General features: G+C 37.2%; 2 protein-coding genes across 2 annotated transcripts; both read left to right on the top strand.

The window, feature by feature from the left end:
• The first annotated feature begins 1,933 nt into the window (after positions 1-1,933).
• On the top strand, positions 1,934-6,774 carry znf408 (zinc finger protein 408). Its single transcript, XM_067439467.1, has 5 exons — positions 1,934-2,067; positions 2,733-2,941; positions 3,194-3,261; positions 4,028-4,230; positions 4,367-6,774. Exons 1-5 carry the CDS (start codon positions 2,043-2,045, stop codon positions 6,178-6,180), a joined length of 2,319 nt encoding a protein of 772 aa, XP_067295568.1. The 5' UTR covers positions 1,934-2,042; the 3' UTR covers positions 6,181-6,774.
• Positions 6,775-6,935: 161 nt separating this feature from the next.
• f2 (coagulation factor II (thrombin)) lies at positions 6,936-13,275 on the top strand. The gene is made up of 14 exons (XM_067439481.1): positions 6,936-7,094; positions 7,235-7,392; positions 7,602-7,626; positions 7,940-8,011; positions 8,452-8,557; positions 8,782-8,912; positions 10,675-10,986; positions 11,191-11,301; positions 11,393-11,519; positions 11,612-11,779; positions 11,967-12,140; positions 12,549-12,727; positions 12,842-12,912; positions 13,044-13,275. Exons 1-14 carry the CDS (start codon positions 6,968-6,970, stop codon positions 13,188-13,190), a joined length of 1,908 nt encoding a protein of 635 aa, XP_067295582.1. The 5' UTR covers positions 6,936-6,967; the 3' UTR covers positions 13,191-13,275.
• Positions 13,276-13,916: the final 641 nt, after the last annotated feature.

The following is a 13,916-nucleotide window of genomic DNA, read 5'->3' as shown; positions in this document are numbered from 1 at the left end:
ATTTGACAATATTTGACAGTGCCTGGCCTTGATAGTAGTGCAACATGTAAGTAACTATGTTTATTCTAATGCCTGATCTAAAATGTAATGATTCATGTACAGTAAGTTGTTCTTTGTCTGTGTGTCAGTAAATCAAATTAAACGTCATCTTGCGTTGTTTCTTTTAGGATGAAAATAATCTGTTATTTAACAGTGATTAAATTCTATAAAGAAAGCAAACAAAAAAGCTCCCTTTGCAATCGTTGGAGCAGCAAGTGCTACAGTGGTCAATCAGAGAGTTTATCAGTTACGCATTTATCAGTGACTCCCGTTTTATTCAACAAATCTCTTAACTATATCATGTTTGCACTGTTAGTGAAAATGAAAGCATTCGTTTGTGCACAGAAACTCAGTTGCAATGAAATCCCTGCTTTCATTTGCTCAACGTGTGTAATCTGATACAATGATCATCACTGCAACCTTTGCCATGATCTTAATATGATGCCATAGATCTAAATGTAATGCAAAACTTTTCACAATTAGTTAATCATGAGCGCTGCCATAGTAAAAACGCGCTAAAAGACAGAGTAATACTATTTCAATGGAAAGTCGTTAACCAATCACATCAGTGGGCGTTTACACTTAAGTCTCACAGCAGACACGGCCCTTAAAACGCTCAGAGCAGAGGACTAAAATCAGGGTAGGAAAAATTAATTATTTATAATTCATAAATAATCTTAATTTATAAATAATTACATTTTTTAAATGTAAAAAGCAACATTATAAGTGCAACCCAAGAAACATCATAAACAATAAAACAATGCAGTTCATGACCCCTTTAAGATACTGTGACTGAATCTGCTTTGATGACTCAAAATAAATGTAAATTTAATGTTCTTTTTTTCATTAGCCTGCTAGTCTCACCAGTACATAATTACAATCATAAAAGGCCAGCTCACATTATCTAAAAATATATTACTGTTAATGTACTTTCTTCAAAATGCATACAGCATAATGCCCTTCGAAACTCTCAGTACAAGAGTAGCACAGAAAAATACTCTGATAGTACAATAATATTAGTTGTTAATAGGCTCTAATGGAGTGATAAAGCAGTTGTTCTGTAAAATTGTGCATTTGCAATTAAATGAACATGTTAAAACTTTTTGAATCTAAAACATGTAGAATTTGAAGTGTCTGTTTTGAGTTGCGTTTGTAGGCCTACTGACACTGTAGGCAAACTTTAAAAAGCCAAACTGAATATATCAGAATATTGAAAAAGCAGATACCATCGAGTAGTTTTTCATACTTAATAATAATAAATAATACATTTTATTTGTAACGCACTTATACTTGTCCTTTTCTTTTCAATACGTCCACAGGAACTTTGTCTGTAACCTTGCGCTGCTCATCTTCTCCTCTCCCACCCGAGGTCGTGTAAATCAGAAATGTGTCTTTAGCGCCACCTTGTGCTAGAAAGTTTGTCTGCCTTTTGGTTTTTTTTTGAAGTCTAAAACACAAAGTTTAATTTAAAACTGAAGATTTAAACATAGTGCAGAAAAACAAATTCATACATATAACGTAGCTGCATAGCCTATATTCACAACAAGGCCATGAAAAATCAAAAAAGAAAACAAAATAAAGGGGATTTAAAAATGTTTGATAACTATTTTATATAAATACACAGCAAATCATATAATAATATTTAAGGACGTCGACTATCATGAACTATATATGAAAAATTAAACAGTCATTGGCTCTTCCTGTTTCTTTAGTTAAAATACATAAAGAACATACCAACATCTATACCTTGATGCGACACTTTGCCAATGTGCTAAATGCAATTATATATTAGTGTCATGGATATCTCCTTTAACATACATTCAAAACAAAACGAACTTTCATATTTATTTGGAGAGGGTGAACGGAGTTGCTTCGTTTCTAGACGGAACCATTACTCTGTAACAGTTGGCTCAGCTACCTGACTTCCGGTCGATGCAACGTTGGCTGGAGAACGATAATTTTCCCGGAGTTTTGGATGGATAAACAAGACCCTCGAGTGGCCAATGCGCAGAGGAAATATAGTCCTGAGTTGGTTGAAAACGTTTTCTCATGCTCATATTTGCAGATTCTACAAGTTATCTAAGTTACTCGATGAACGCTGGGTTTTAGCACAACCTGCATCTATAAAGACGCTTTATACATAACTTAATTTACTCAGAAAAGACACATTTTCTCAATATCTATAGGAAATTGCTGTTTACTCCATAATGTTTTTATGGACTAACTCAGCTAACTGTGCTCTCCTTAATACTTTCAAGATTACCAACTGCATGTTGCTATATAGACTTACTAACAAGAAAACAAAATTCTTACATTTACCATTTTTTTTTAATGAAGATTGTGCACCAATCATTCATTTCTATTGCGAGCATTAATTCCTGTTGCTTATAACCATACAGTTAATTGTACAAAAATTACCAATAGTTGCATTTGTTATTTTTATTACTGTAAAACCAGAATAAATTATACTAGACCCTCCAGTGTAACAGTGTAAGCCATATGTATATTTATTTATCTGGGGGGGAAAAATAATGCGATAAAAGAAAATAAATATAATAGAAAGAGAAAGAAATGTGACATAATTCGTGTTTGTTTTGTGCTGTTCAACCAGCCTTGCTTTTAACCACAGCCTTCAAAATGAAAGTATAAAAGTACCACCTTTTCTTTTTATGGTGTTTTTATTTTTTATCTAGTGGCAACAGACTTTTGGAGGGATAAAGTCTCTGAGAATATGAGAGACTCCATCCACAGTGTGCTGAGATCAGTACCGCGAGGGCTGACCCTGGGTCCTTCTCTGGCTGAAGATGGACAGTTGGGTCTGTGGTGTGTTGGGCGAGTGCTAGAGAAAGGCACTCTGCTAGGTCTGGAGGAACCTGACAAAATTATCAGGAAGGAAAAAGAGGTATACATAGCTGTTTTAAATTTAATTTTGAACTATACAGCTGACAGGTTTGTTCGTTTGTTTGTTCAGCACCACTACAGCAAATGTGCTTCAAGAAATAATTTGATTTTACTTCTCACCTGATGTGGCAATTATGTTTTCAGAAGCATTACTATGTTCAAATGGGACCACTAGGGCAGTTAATAGAGTTAAAAAAAGATGTGATAAGTAATAGCTCTAAGTAAGAAGTAAGTATGTATTCTTATTCTCCAGGAGCTGCAAAATACATGCCAAAATGTGTTCAAAAGAGGAGAAATCTCAGAGGAAATGTACTGGATGAGGTAAGTTTATCAAGAATAGACCTTTCACTATCATGAATTTTGTGCTGATAATAAATTCTGTCTTGTTCATGCATTTTATATATATGTATTTGTCCTCATTATATATATATATAATGTATATATACTTGTAGTCATACAATAATAAAGTATAAAAATCATAATAAAACCAGCCCACATTATTTAATTTATTGCTGCTTATTAAATGTATATAATATAATCAAATATGATAAAATGCAGTCTGATTTTTTTGAAATTATATTTGTCTAAATATGATTGAAATTTAAAATGCACAATTCCAGTGGTTATCTAATAAATGTGATTAGATAGAATAACCACAATTAAATCAATTATTGAAATAGGCCTAAACCAGAATTCATTCATTATTATATTTAATACAATTACTCGGAAGGTAAGTAGGTATTTTATAGATCCCACTATGGAAATTGAAGTGTATTATCAGCAATACATAAGGACAGTAAAGTACTCACAGAGTTCACACAAAAACTTTCCACATGTAATAAATACAAAAATAAATAAATTGGCACAATAAAATGAAATATAAGTAAAAGTCCAGTCAAACAATGAAAACAGTAATGATAACACAGTTTACATCTGATAATTAACTGCATTAAGTTATGAGATGAGTGGAGGGACCTAGTTTCTAGGGTGAAAGGTTAATGATGCCTCGGCACAAGATATATGAACTGTAAAGTCTTACTTTATATCAAGACATTATATAATCAGACTTGTTTAACTTCCTCCACAGGTTTGCTTGTACAACTCAGAGTGAGAGAGCGAGCAATGTCAGTGTACTTGAGGTGGATGGAAGATTGGGCCTTAGGGTCTGTCAGGACATTCAGCCAGGAACAGAACTGCTCCTCTGGAAAGATCAACAAGAAACCTCCTTTGAAGAACAAGTCCTGCAAGGAAAAGCCTGTGAAAGCAGTATTAGACCAAACAGAGATCAAGGTGAAGCTCTAGAGACCATCGCTTTAGATCACCTCTCTGGCTGTTCATGCAAGTTTATGCCTAATATTTGTGCTGTAAGAAATAAATGATATGATGTTATTCTTTTGAAAATGTAGAAACTTTTTTCCTCTAACAGATCCTGTTCAAAGTGCCACAGAAGATCATGCAAAACCTCATATCAAGGTGAAAAATCTTGTGCAGGACTCTAGAGTCTGTGATTCCAGTGACCTGGAGCTGAATGGGGTGGATCTGGCACACGAGGAGAGTGAAGCTGAGCAGATCGATGAGCGTCCTGCAAAAGAAGAGATTCGGAACATCAGTGTGAGTACATCACAAGCCCAGAGTTCATCAGAACATCTGAAGCCAGAGAGAAGCCTAAGAGTCAGCTCTCGCCTTGCCACTAAACCTCGAAAAGTGCACTCGTCAGTCAACCGTATCCGCAAAGGACAAGACCCAAAGAACAGGTCAGAACTAAGCAGCAAGAAAAAGCTCTTGAATAACAAAGACAACACAATGCAGACGTTATATATTAATAAGGATTCCAGCATGGAGCAAAATGAGCAGGATTTTCCTCACTTTACTATCCGAGAGAGGAAGTACAAATGTGACGAGTGTGACAAGAGCTTCTTTCAGCTGTGCCATCTGAAGAAACACAAATTCACGCATCAAAATCAGAAGCCGTACATGTGCACAGAGTGTGGCAAACCTTACAGTTCACAGGAGAGCTTCCAGGCCCACCTGCTAATGCATCGTGGTCAGAGGCCATTTCAATGCCAGCACTGTGACAAAAGCTATGGCTTAAAACGGGACCTCAAGGAGCACCAGGTTCTCCACTCAGGCGAGAAACCTTTCGTCTGTGACATCTGTGGAAAAGCTTTTGCTCGCCGGCCCTCGCTACGCGTCCACAGAGAAGTCCATCGGACAAAAGAGCCAGATTACCAGGCTCCCAAGGTCAAGTGTCCAGAGTGCAGTAAAGAACTGGCCAATTCTGGCTCTTTAAGGAACCACATGCGTCTGCACACTGGAGAACGGCCGTACATCTGCCAGCACTGTGGCAAGAGCTTTCGCCAACGTGGCAATCTGCTGGGACACATGCGCATCCACACGGGAGAGAAACCTTACAAGTGCGACCACTGCGACCTGCGCTTTTCTCAAGTGCCTGAACTGCGCCGGCACCTGATTTCACACACGGGTGAGGTGTATCTGTGTCCTGTCTGTGGTAAGGCTTTACGGGACCCTCACACGCTACGGGCACATGAACGGCTGCACACAGGAGACAGGCCCTATAAATGTGAACAGTGTGGGAAAGGGTACACGATGGCAACCAAACTCCGGCGCCACCTAAAGTCTCACTTCGAAGAGAAGCCACATGTTTGCCAGGTGTGCGGAGCCAAATACACGATGATGCAGAGTCTACAGCGGCATCTGCAGTCGCACAAACATCACTCAGACTCTGGGCACATGTTGCCGACACGAGGTCGACCCAAAAGATCAGGCCAGAAAGCGGAGGGTGAGCCGGGTAGGACTGACTGCAGCAGTTTGGAGGTGGGACAGACTGTGGCGTACGTTCAAGCCTCAGAGGACTTCACTATAGTGTCTCACCCAGAAGATGCCATTTTGGACTCTGGTGCGTACCACCATGGCACCATTGTTTTGGAAAAAGGAGCTGAGGAGGGGCTTGAACGAATTGAGCTCAGTGAGAATATCATCGAGATTATTGTCTCTGATGAAAATACCAAGTGTATAGTAGTGCAAGAACAGACTTCTAAGTGTAAAGAGATTCAGGAACAGGAAGCTAATGCTGAATGCATAGTTGTGCAAGAAAATGATGCCAGTAGTAACTGTATTGTAGTTCCAGAACAGGATGCTAATAGTTGTTTAGTCATATTACAAGGTCAGGATGGTCTAAGTTCAGTGGCAGAGACTGTTGAAATAGAGACAGGGCTGTGACACTAGTAACAAGTATTATCTCTTCATATTATGTCTCACACCAAAGAAAAATACAACCTGAAATAAATGTATAAGCTATGCCAAATTTATGTCTTGCTGTTCTTTGATTTTTAGAAGTGTTTGTGGCACGTATCAGTAAATATTGACTCCTGTGCGCAGTGGACCTTGTTTCATCACTGTTTATACAGACATTGTACGAGTACATCAGCAAAACACAGCTGTGTTGGGAAATGAGCTAATACAAGAGCAATATATCGTTCACATGATAACTGTTAAAGTAAAATACTTTTTGTGCTTTTTACATAAATACATAATCATTATTATTAGAGGAAATGATAAGCACTAGATACCAAGTAGATACGAGTTAATCGAGCTCTTCAGCTACATAGATAGGATACACTTAAATAACAAAGTATATTTTATATTTAAAGAACAATGCACAGTGTAAAATATTTAATCCAATTTGTTTTAAGAATTTTTGAAGAATTTTGTTATGAATATTTGAATTTGTATAAAATGTCCTCACATACGAATTCACATCACTTAAGAGATATTAAGTTATCTTGTTTTCATTAAATATATCTGTGAATATATCTATATGTTCCTCAGAAAGCAAAGAATGTTCTACATTGATATATAAGAGAGATCTGATAGAGAAGAGACATGTTTTTTTTTTTTTTTTGTGAAAGACTGTTTGTTCTCTTTGAACTCTTGTAGTTCAATATTAACTTGGTGACTCCAGTAAGTGCAGCTCTGGGCTTTTCCAACGGAGTATGTAACAGATTTGATGAGATGCTCAAAGTTTTTTTCAGGATTACAGGCTCGGTCATCACCAAGTATGGGAGCAAAACCAGTGCCTCTCCTTCTCTCCCTACTTCTTGGACAAGTTCTCCAGCTCACTTTGTGTCATGAAGGTAGGAATTTACTGAGATTTCTCTGCCATTTGGCTAATTAGGCCTTAGCAAACTAAGAACAAATTTATCCTATGATAATAATACACATTAAAGTATGTGAGCCCAGATGTTCTTGAGAAATTGTCCCTTTTGTACTTCAGTGTTCATTGACGATAAGGAAGCCTCTCAGATCATTCGGACAAAGAGGGCTAACTCCATTTTTGAGGAGTTAAAACCAGGTAATCTGGAGAGAGAGTGTGTGGAAGAGATTTGTGACCACGAGGAAGCTCGAGAAGTGTTTGAGAGAGTTGATAAAACGGTGAGAAAGAACTTTGTGTTGTAGACACATTAGCCCCCATTAATAAAATAAATGGAAATATATGTAAATTTCGATCTGTGGAATTGTTTTTTGTTTTTGTTTATTTTTAATCAATATATATATCTTTATTAGATTACAGGCATTTGAGCTTTGGTAAAAATCCTTTTATCTAGATTTTATATTTAATGATTTCTTCCATTTCCCCACAGGAACATTTTTGGGCAAAATATTTGGGTAAGAATGTATATCACTTTACAGAGCGTTTCAGTGTAAACAGTGACAACATTTTGTGTAAACAGTTCTATTGAACCAGGGACAAAGTGCATTTTCACTGGCTTTTCCCTGCTCAATATACAAATTAAAATGAGTGTATTAGTATCAGGGTTGCCCAGTGGCCAATTAAGCTAGCCCAAATAACAAAGCTCAAACTATGGCACTCCCATAGCCATAACTAATATCTGTGGCAACAGTAGCCCAATTCCACAGAAAAACTGCTGGGAACTTGTTAGATGTCATATATCTCCCTTTTATATGTTTTTTTCCACAGCCTGTGAGGGAACACAATTATCCAGAACACCAGCAAATATCAAGAGTTTGAGAGCATGTGTGGATACTGAGGGTAAGGGTGATGCATACTTACTCTCATAACACAAACTTTTAGTAAAATTAAAATGTCCTTCTCGTAACACAAAGACATTTTTGGTCAAAGCTACTGACTGATCATAATCCTATTAATTATTTTATTTTTGATTGACAGTGTTATTTTTTGTGACATTGTTCTGGTTTTTACTAATATTTTTGAATTAGTTTTTATTTTTATATTTTCTGTTTTCTATTTAATTCGATTTTTTAAGGATGTCTATGCTTTTAATTAATTTTATTTTATTTTTAGTTATTTTAGTACACGTTAAACTAAATAAAAGTTTAAAAAGATAAAGCTGAAATAAAATACGTTTACAGATTTTATTTCAGTTAATGTTTATTTTATTTCAAGTAAGAAATGTTTTTTTGTTTTTATGGTCTCAGTTTTAGTTTTAACTATAATAACCTTGTTGACAGGAGACTGTTTCATTAATATTGGTCAAAACTACGCTGGTAGTGTGTCTCTTACCAAGTCTGGAAGGTCGTGCCAGTACTGGAAAAGCAACTTCCCCCACAGGATTCAGTATGTACTTTTGCACACTTTGTTGTTTTTGTGTTGATTTATCTTTAAAAGAATAGCAACTGTCATCTCTCAGCATTGGTGAAACCATTTAATGTTGATTGTTTAGAAAACTCAAATGCTTTCAGTGAAGAAAATGCTGTTTTTTTCATATATTGAGCTTTCCATGCCTCTAGTGATGTTGCAGCAGCTCTTTTGTCTTATGACCCATTTGTTTCCCCCTCTAGTGAATTTAATGTGACACAGCTGAAGTTACCGGAGAACTTTTGCAGAAACCCAGATAAGAGTAAAGAAGGCCCTTGGTGTTTTACAAGAGACCCGACAGTCAGGAGGGAGTCCTGCAGCGTGCCAAAATGCGGTAGAGAAAATCACTAAAACTTTACTGCAAAATGTGCTGTGGTGCAATAACTAAAGCTTTGCTCTGGCAACCAAAAAGTTGAGCCATCAATGTGGTGTCGTTGAACCAAGTTGCTCAGGAGAAATGATCGCTGTAATAATAAGTGTACTTGATGTTACTTTGGATCGACTAAATTACACACATATTACCATATTTGATAGCAAGTGTTTGTTCCCTGTTTATGGCACATTTTATACTTGAGCATGAATACAAAAAGATTTCTACAAACCCGATTCCAAAAAAGTTGGGACACTGTACAAATTGTGAATAAAAACAGTATGCAATGATGTGGAAGTTTCAAATTTCAATATTTTATTCAGAACACAACAATGACATATCAAATGTTTAAAATTAGAAAATGTATAATTTTAAGGAAAAAATCAGTTGATTTTAAATTTCATGGCATCAACACATCTCAAAAAAGTTGGTACAAGGCCATGTTTACCACTGTTTTGCATCCTCTCTTCTTATAACAGTCTGCAAACGTCTGGGGACTGAGGAGACAAGTTTCTCAAGTTTAGGAATAGGAATGTTGTCCCATTTTTGTCTAATACAGGCTTCTAGTTGCTCAACTGTCTTAGGTCTTCTTTTTCGGATCTTCCTTTTTATGATGCTCCAAATGTTTTCTATGGGTGAAAGATCTGGACTGCAGGCTGGCCATTTCTGTACCTGGATCCTTCTTCTACACAGCCATGATGTAATTGATGCAGTTTGTGGTCTGGCAATGTCATATTGAAAAATGCAAGGTCTTCCCTGAAAGAGATGACATCTGGATGGGACCATATGTTGTTCTAGAATCTGGATATACCTTTCAGCATTGATGGTGCCTTTTCAGATGCCTAAGCTGATCATGCCACACGCACTCATGCAACGTCATACCATCAGAGATACAGTCTTCTGAACTGAGCGCTGATAACAACTTGGGTTGTCCTAGTCCAGATGACATGGCATCCCATTTTTCCAAAAAGAACTTCAAATTTTGATTAGTCTGACCACAGAACAGTTTTACACTCTGCCACAGTCCATTTTTAATGAGATTTGGCCCAGAGAAAACACCTGCGCTTCTGGATCATGTTTAGATATGGCTTCTTTTTAGACTTTTAGCCGGCAACTGCGATTCCTTTTGTTCACCTACAATATTTTTTGGAAGTACTCCTGAGCCCATGTTTTGATTTCCATTACAGTAGCATTCCTGTATGTGATGCAGTGCCATCTAAGGGCCCGAAGATCATACAGTAGGCATCCGGTATGGTTTTCTGGCCTTGACCCTTACGCACAGAGATTGTTCCAGATACTCTAAATCTTTGGATGATATTATGCACTGTAGATGATGATAACTTCAAACTCTTTGCATTTTTTCTTTGAGAAACTCCCCTCTGATATTCCTCCACTATTTTTCGCCAGCTGTTCCAGCTGTTCCTTATATGTACATTTAAATTTTCCAGCCTCCTATTGGTACCTGTCCCAACTTTTTTGGAATGTGTAGCTCTCATGAAATCCAAATATTTCATATTTCAAAATGTCTCACTTTCAACATTTGATATGTAATCTATATTTTATTGTGAAAAAAATATATAACTTTATGAGATTTGTAAATTATTGCATTCCTTTTTTATTCACAATTTGTACAGTATCCCAATTTATTGTAATCAGGTTTGTACATTTCTATTCCATCAAGTTATGCTAGTCCACCAGACTGATCATCTCACTCTCTCCTCCTCAGGTGAGACTGTTGTTTCCCCACCAAGACCTCCAACTGTGAAACCTGAAGGGCGTTTTGCTAAGAGTGAATGTCTGGGTGGAAATGGGGAGACCTACACAGGGGATTTGTCTGTGACTCTGGGGGGTCACACCTGCCTGCAGTGGAGTGCAGCAGAAGTGCAAGCCTTGATTAAAGGAAAAGAGTTTCTGCCTCAAGTTCAGCTGGTGAAAAACCACTGCAGAAACCCAGATGGAGATCTGGAGGGTCCCTGGTGCTACGTAAAAGAAGCAGGCAGAAACGTTACTATTGATTACTGTGACTTAGAGTTGTGTGGTGAGTCAGCAGATTTACCTTTCAAACACACGTGCGCGCCCCTTGAACTTTGGACCTTGATTGAAAGTAACATTTAGACCTTTTTAGACCAGAGTCTTTTGATTAGGATTAATTGTCATAATTTGTGACTTTCATATGTTAAGTGCATTACACATAAATTCAGCCCGCACTGAAAATCATTCTCTATTTGTCATTTACTCTTAGACGCCCCTCTGGACAAGTTTGTAGAGGAAGAGGGTGGTCGAGAGAGAACAACTCTTGATAGCAAAAGAAGATCTTTCTTTAACCCCCGCAGCTTTGGCAGTGGAGAGCAAGGTAAGAGTCTGATACCTTCACCGTATGTTATCAGGTGGTTTGATATCTTGTATAATCAACTGATAATTATGATTAAACTGCCTTTTGTCAGAGTGTGGAGTGCGCCCCTTGTTTGAGAAGATCAACAAAGAAGATAAGAATGAGAAGGATCTACTGATGTCATACAGTGGAAGCAGAATAGTGGGAGGAGCGGAGGCTGAAATTGCCAGTGCTCCATGGTGAATACATCATCATATGCACTGTTTTAAACTTTCAGATATCTTGATGTCTAATGCTGCATGTTGTATATTATGTTTGATGTTATTTGCAGGCAGGTGATGTTATATAAGCGTAGTCCTCAGGAGCTGCTGTGTGGAGCCAGTCTGATCAGTGATCAATGGATTGTCACTGCGGCCCACTGCATTCTCTACCCACCGTGGAACAAGAACTTCACCATCAATGATATCATCGTCCGTCTTGGAAAACACTCTCGTACCAAGTGAGCCCTCGTAAAGATTCTATAAATATTGCATACATTTTGTTTAATTTGACTGCAGCAATACATCATTTATAAAGGTCTACTTGTAAAAGTTAGAAAAGCTGCTAAATATACACTATATTCAGTAATTCAGAAACCTCCGTTTACAGGAAATTAAGCTGTTTTAAATTCTTCCCTGTTGATTCAGGTATGAGAAGGGGACTGAGAAGATTGCAGCCATTGATGAAATCATTGTTCACCCTAAATATAACTGGAAGGAAAACCTGAACCGAGACATTGCTCTTCTGCACATGAAGAAGCCTGTAGTCTTTACAAATGAGATCCATCCTGTATGTCTGCCCACCAAGAGCATCGCAAAGAAGTAAGAAAAAACAATACTGTGCAATATATAATATACATATATATAGTAGCATCATATCTGGGGTAGGGGTAGGGACTTGGTTATACTCATCGGTTGTTGATTGGATGGAGGCATAATTAAATGCAAGTTTGCAGTCGATTGTAAGAAAAGGGTGAAGTTTAAGCAGGCTACATGATTAGAGAAGTCTGAGAAAACAGATTTTGAAACTTCACCCTATAAAGACCTCTTGAAAGCGGTCATTTTATGCATTCGTTTCGTCTTTATTTTTGGTGAAACTCACTAACAGCATATTTCCTGGGGAATATAGATCTTTGGAAAATGCATTTAAGCATATGATTTTTGCATGTGATTGAAACAAGACAGTTTACAGATAGCTGTAATTGTAATTAACAGATTTTCTCTCTGAAGCTTAATGTTTGCAGGTCACAAGGGCCGTGTAACTGGCTGGGGGAACCTCAAGGAATCGTGGACCTCAAACCCATCAAATCTTCCATCACATCTGCAACAGATTCATTTACCCATTGTGGATCAGAACACCTGTCGCAATTCCACCTCGGTCATAATCACTGACAACATGTTCTGTGCTGGTAATACTCATCATATTCTTCATGGTCTTTAGACCCAAGACAGTTCAGGTTCTGAGAATTCGAGAGATGCTTTTGTTCTCAGGTGTCACAGGAAGGTCATCTTTTGTTTTATAGGTTACTCGCCAGATGATACAATAAGAGGTGATGCTTGTGAAGGAGACAGTGGAGGACCTTTTGTGATGAAGGTATAATAATGTATATATTCTTCTTTTCTCCAACAAGTTTGACATACCAGTGACTGGTAAAGCTTAGTTTGCTGGTATCACACTACTATACTTATACATCTTGTCTTTTTAAAACCTATTACTTCCCACAGAGTCCTACAGATAAACGGTGGTATCAGATTGGCATTGTGTCGTGGGGTGAGGGCTGTGATCGTGATGGCAAATATGGATTCTACACGCACTTATTCCGTATGCGTCGCTGGGTGAAAAAAGTAATTGACAAAACAGATGAAGAGTGATCTTCCAACCTGGAGAGAAACCTTTGCCACACAAGAAATGAACACTTGCAAATTGATGAATAAATCTGATTTCTTCGTATGTTGATACCAGTGTGTGAACATGGAGTTTCTTTCTGTGTATTGACAGTGAGACTGGGCAGGTCTCTTCTTTATAATGAAACCAATGTAATTCTGGTTTTGAGATCAGTTAAATTAAATATCAGGTTCTTGCCACATAAATAGAGAATGAACAGTGATGTGACTGATCACAATTTTGAGGGTATGATTACAACACACACCAAAGAGGCTCTTTTTTAGAGTTGTCAAAAACTGCGGTGTATCGTTGACATGCTTTAAAAGAAGAATAAAAATGCTAGCAATTAAAAGACCAATTATATTTTTTTTATTGAATTAATCTTAATAATTCATTTCTCTGCATTCCATACACATAAATTAAAATCAGATAAAATTATTATTAAGACTAATTTAATTAAAAAATGTCATCTTCCAAGGTAATTTGTGAGGCTGTGCATTTTCACAGAATGCTCTCATTACTAAATTCCTGTATGTCACACCAAAATGTCATCCAATGATAAAATGTAAAGCAGTTTTAGGGTAATCACAAAAAACACAGCTTGTATTTATTATTATTACATTTCTGGTTTTGGAGTCTGTAACTACAACTATACTTTAGAAAACATTTTGCTTATTTATTTGAGCTGTTTTATCCCCCACCCCACCATGTGT

The sequence above is a fragment of the Pseudorasbora parva genome, chromosome 1, assembly GCF_024679245.1.
Source record: "Pseudorasbora parva isolate DD20220531a chromosome 1, ASM2467924v1, whole genome shotgun sequence".
NCBI classification, from domain to species: Eukaryota; Metazoa; Chordata; class Actinopteri; order Cypriniformes; family Gobionidae; genus Pseudorasbora; species Pseudorasbora parva.
The sequence above is the reverse complement of the archived record's forward strand: the minus strand, read 5'-3'. Positions and strand labels throughout refer to the sequence as shown.

Bases quoted from the DNA above. Each gene is read 5' to 3' on its own strand.
- znf408 (XM_067439467.1), top strand. From the start codon at position 2,043: ATGCGCAGAGGAAATATAGTCCTGA. The intron at 2,942-3,193 runs GTATACATAGCT...CTTATTCTCCAG, and splicing joins TTATCAGGAAGGAAAAAGAG to GAGCTGCAAAATACATGCCA. The intron at 4,231-4,366 runs GTGAAGCTCTAG...TTCCTCTAACAG, and splicing joins TAGACCAAACAGAGATCAAG to ATCCTGTTCAAAGTGCCACA.
- f2 (XM_067439481.1), top strand. From the start codon at position 6,968: ATGAGATGCTCAAAGTTTTTTTCAGGATTACAGGCTCGGTCATCACCA. The intron at 11,520-11,611 runs GTGAATACATCA...TGTTATTTGCAG, and splicing joins GAAATTGCCAGTGCTCCATG to GCAGGTGATGTTATATAAGC. The intron at 12,728-12,841 runs GTAATACTCATC...TTTGTTTTATAG, and splicing joins TGACAACATGTTCTGTGCTG to GTTACTCGCCAGATGATACA.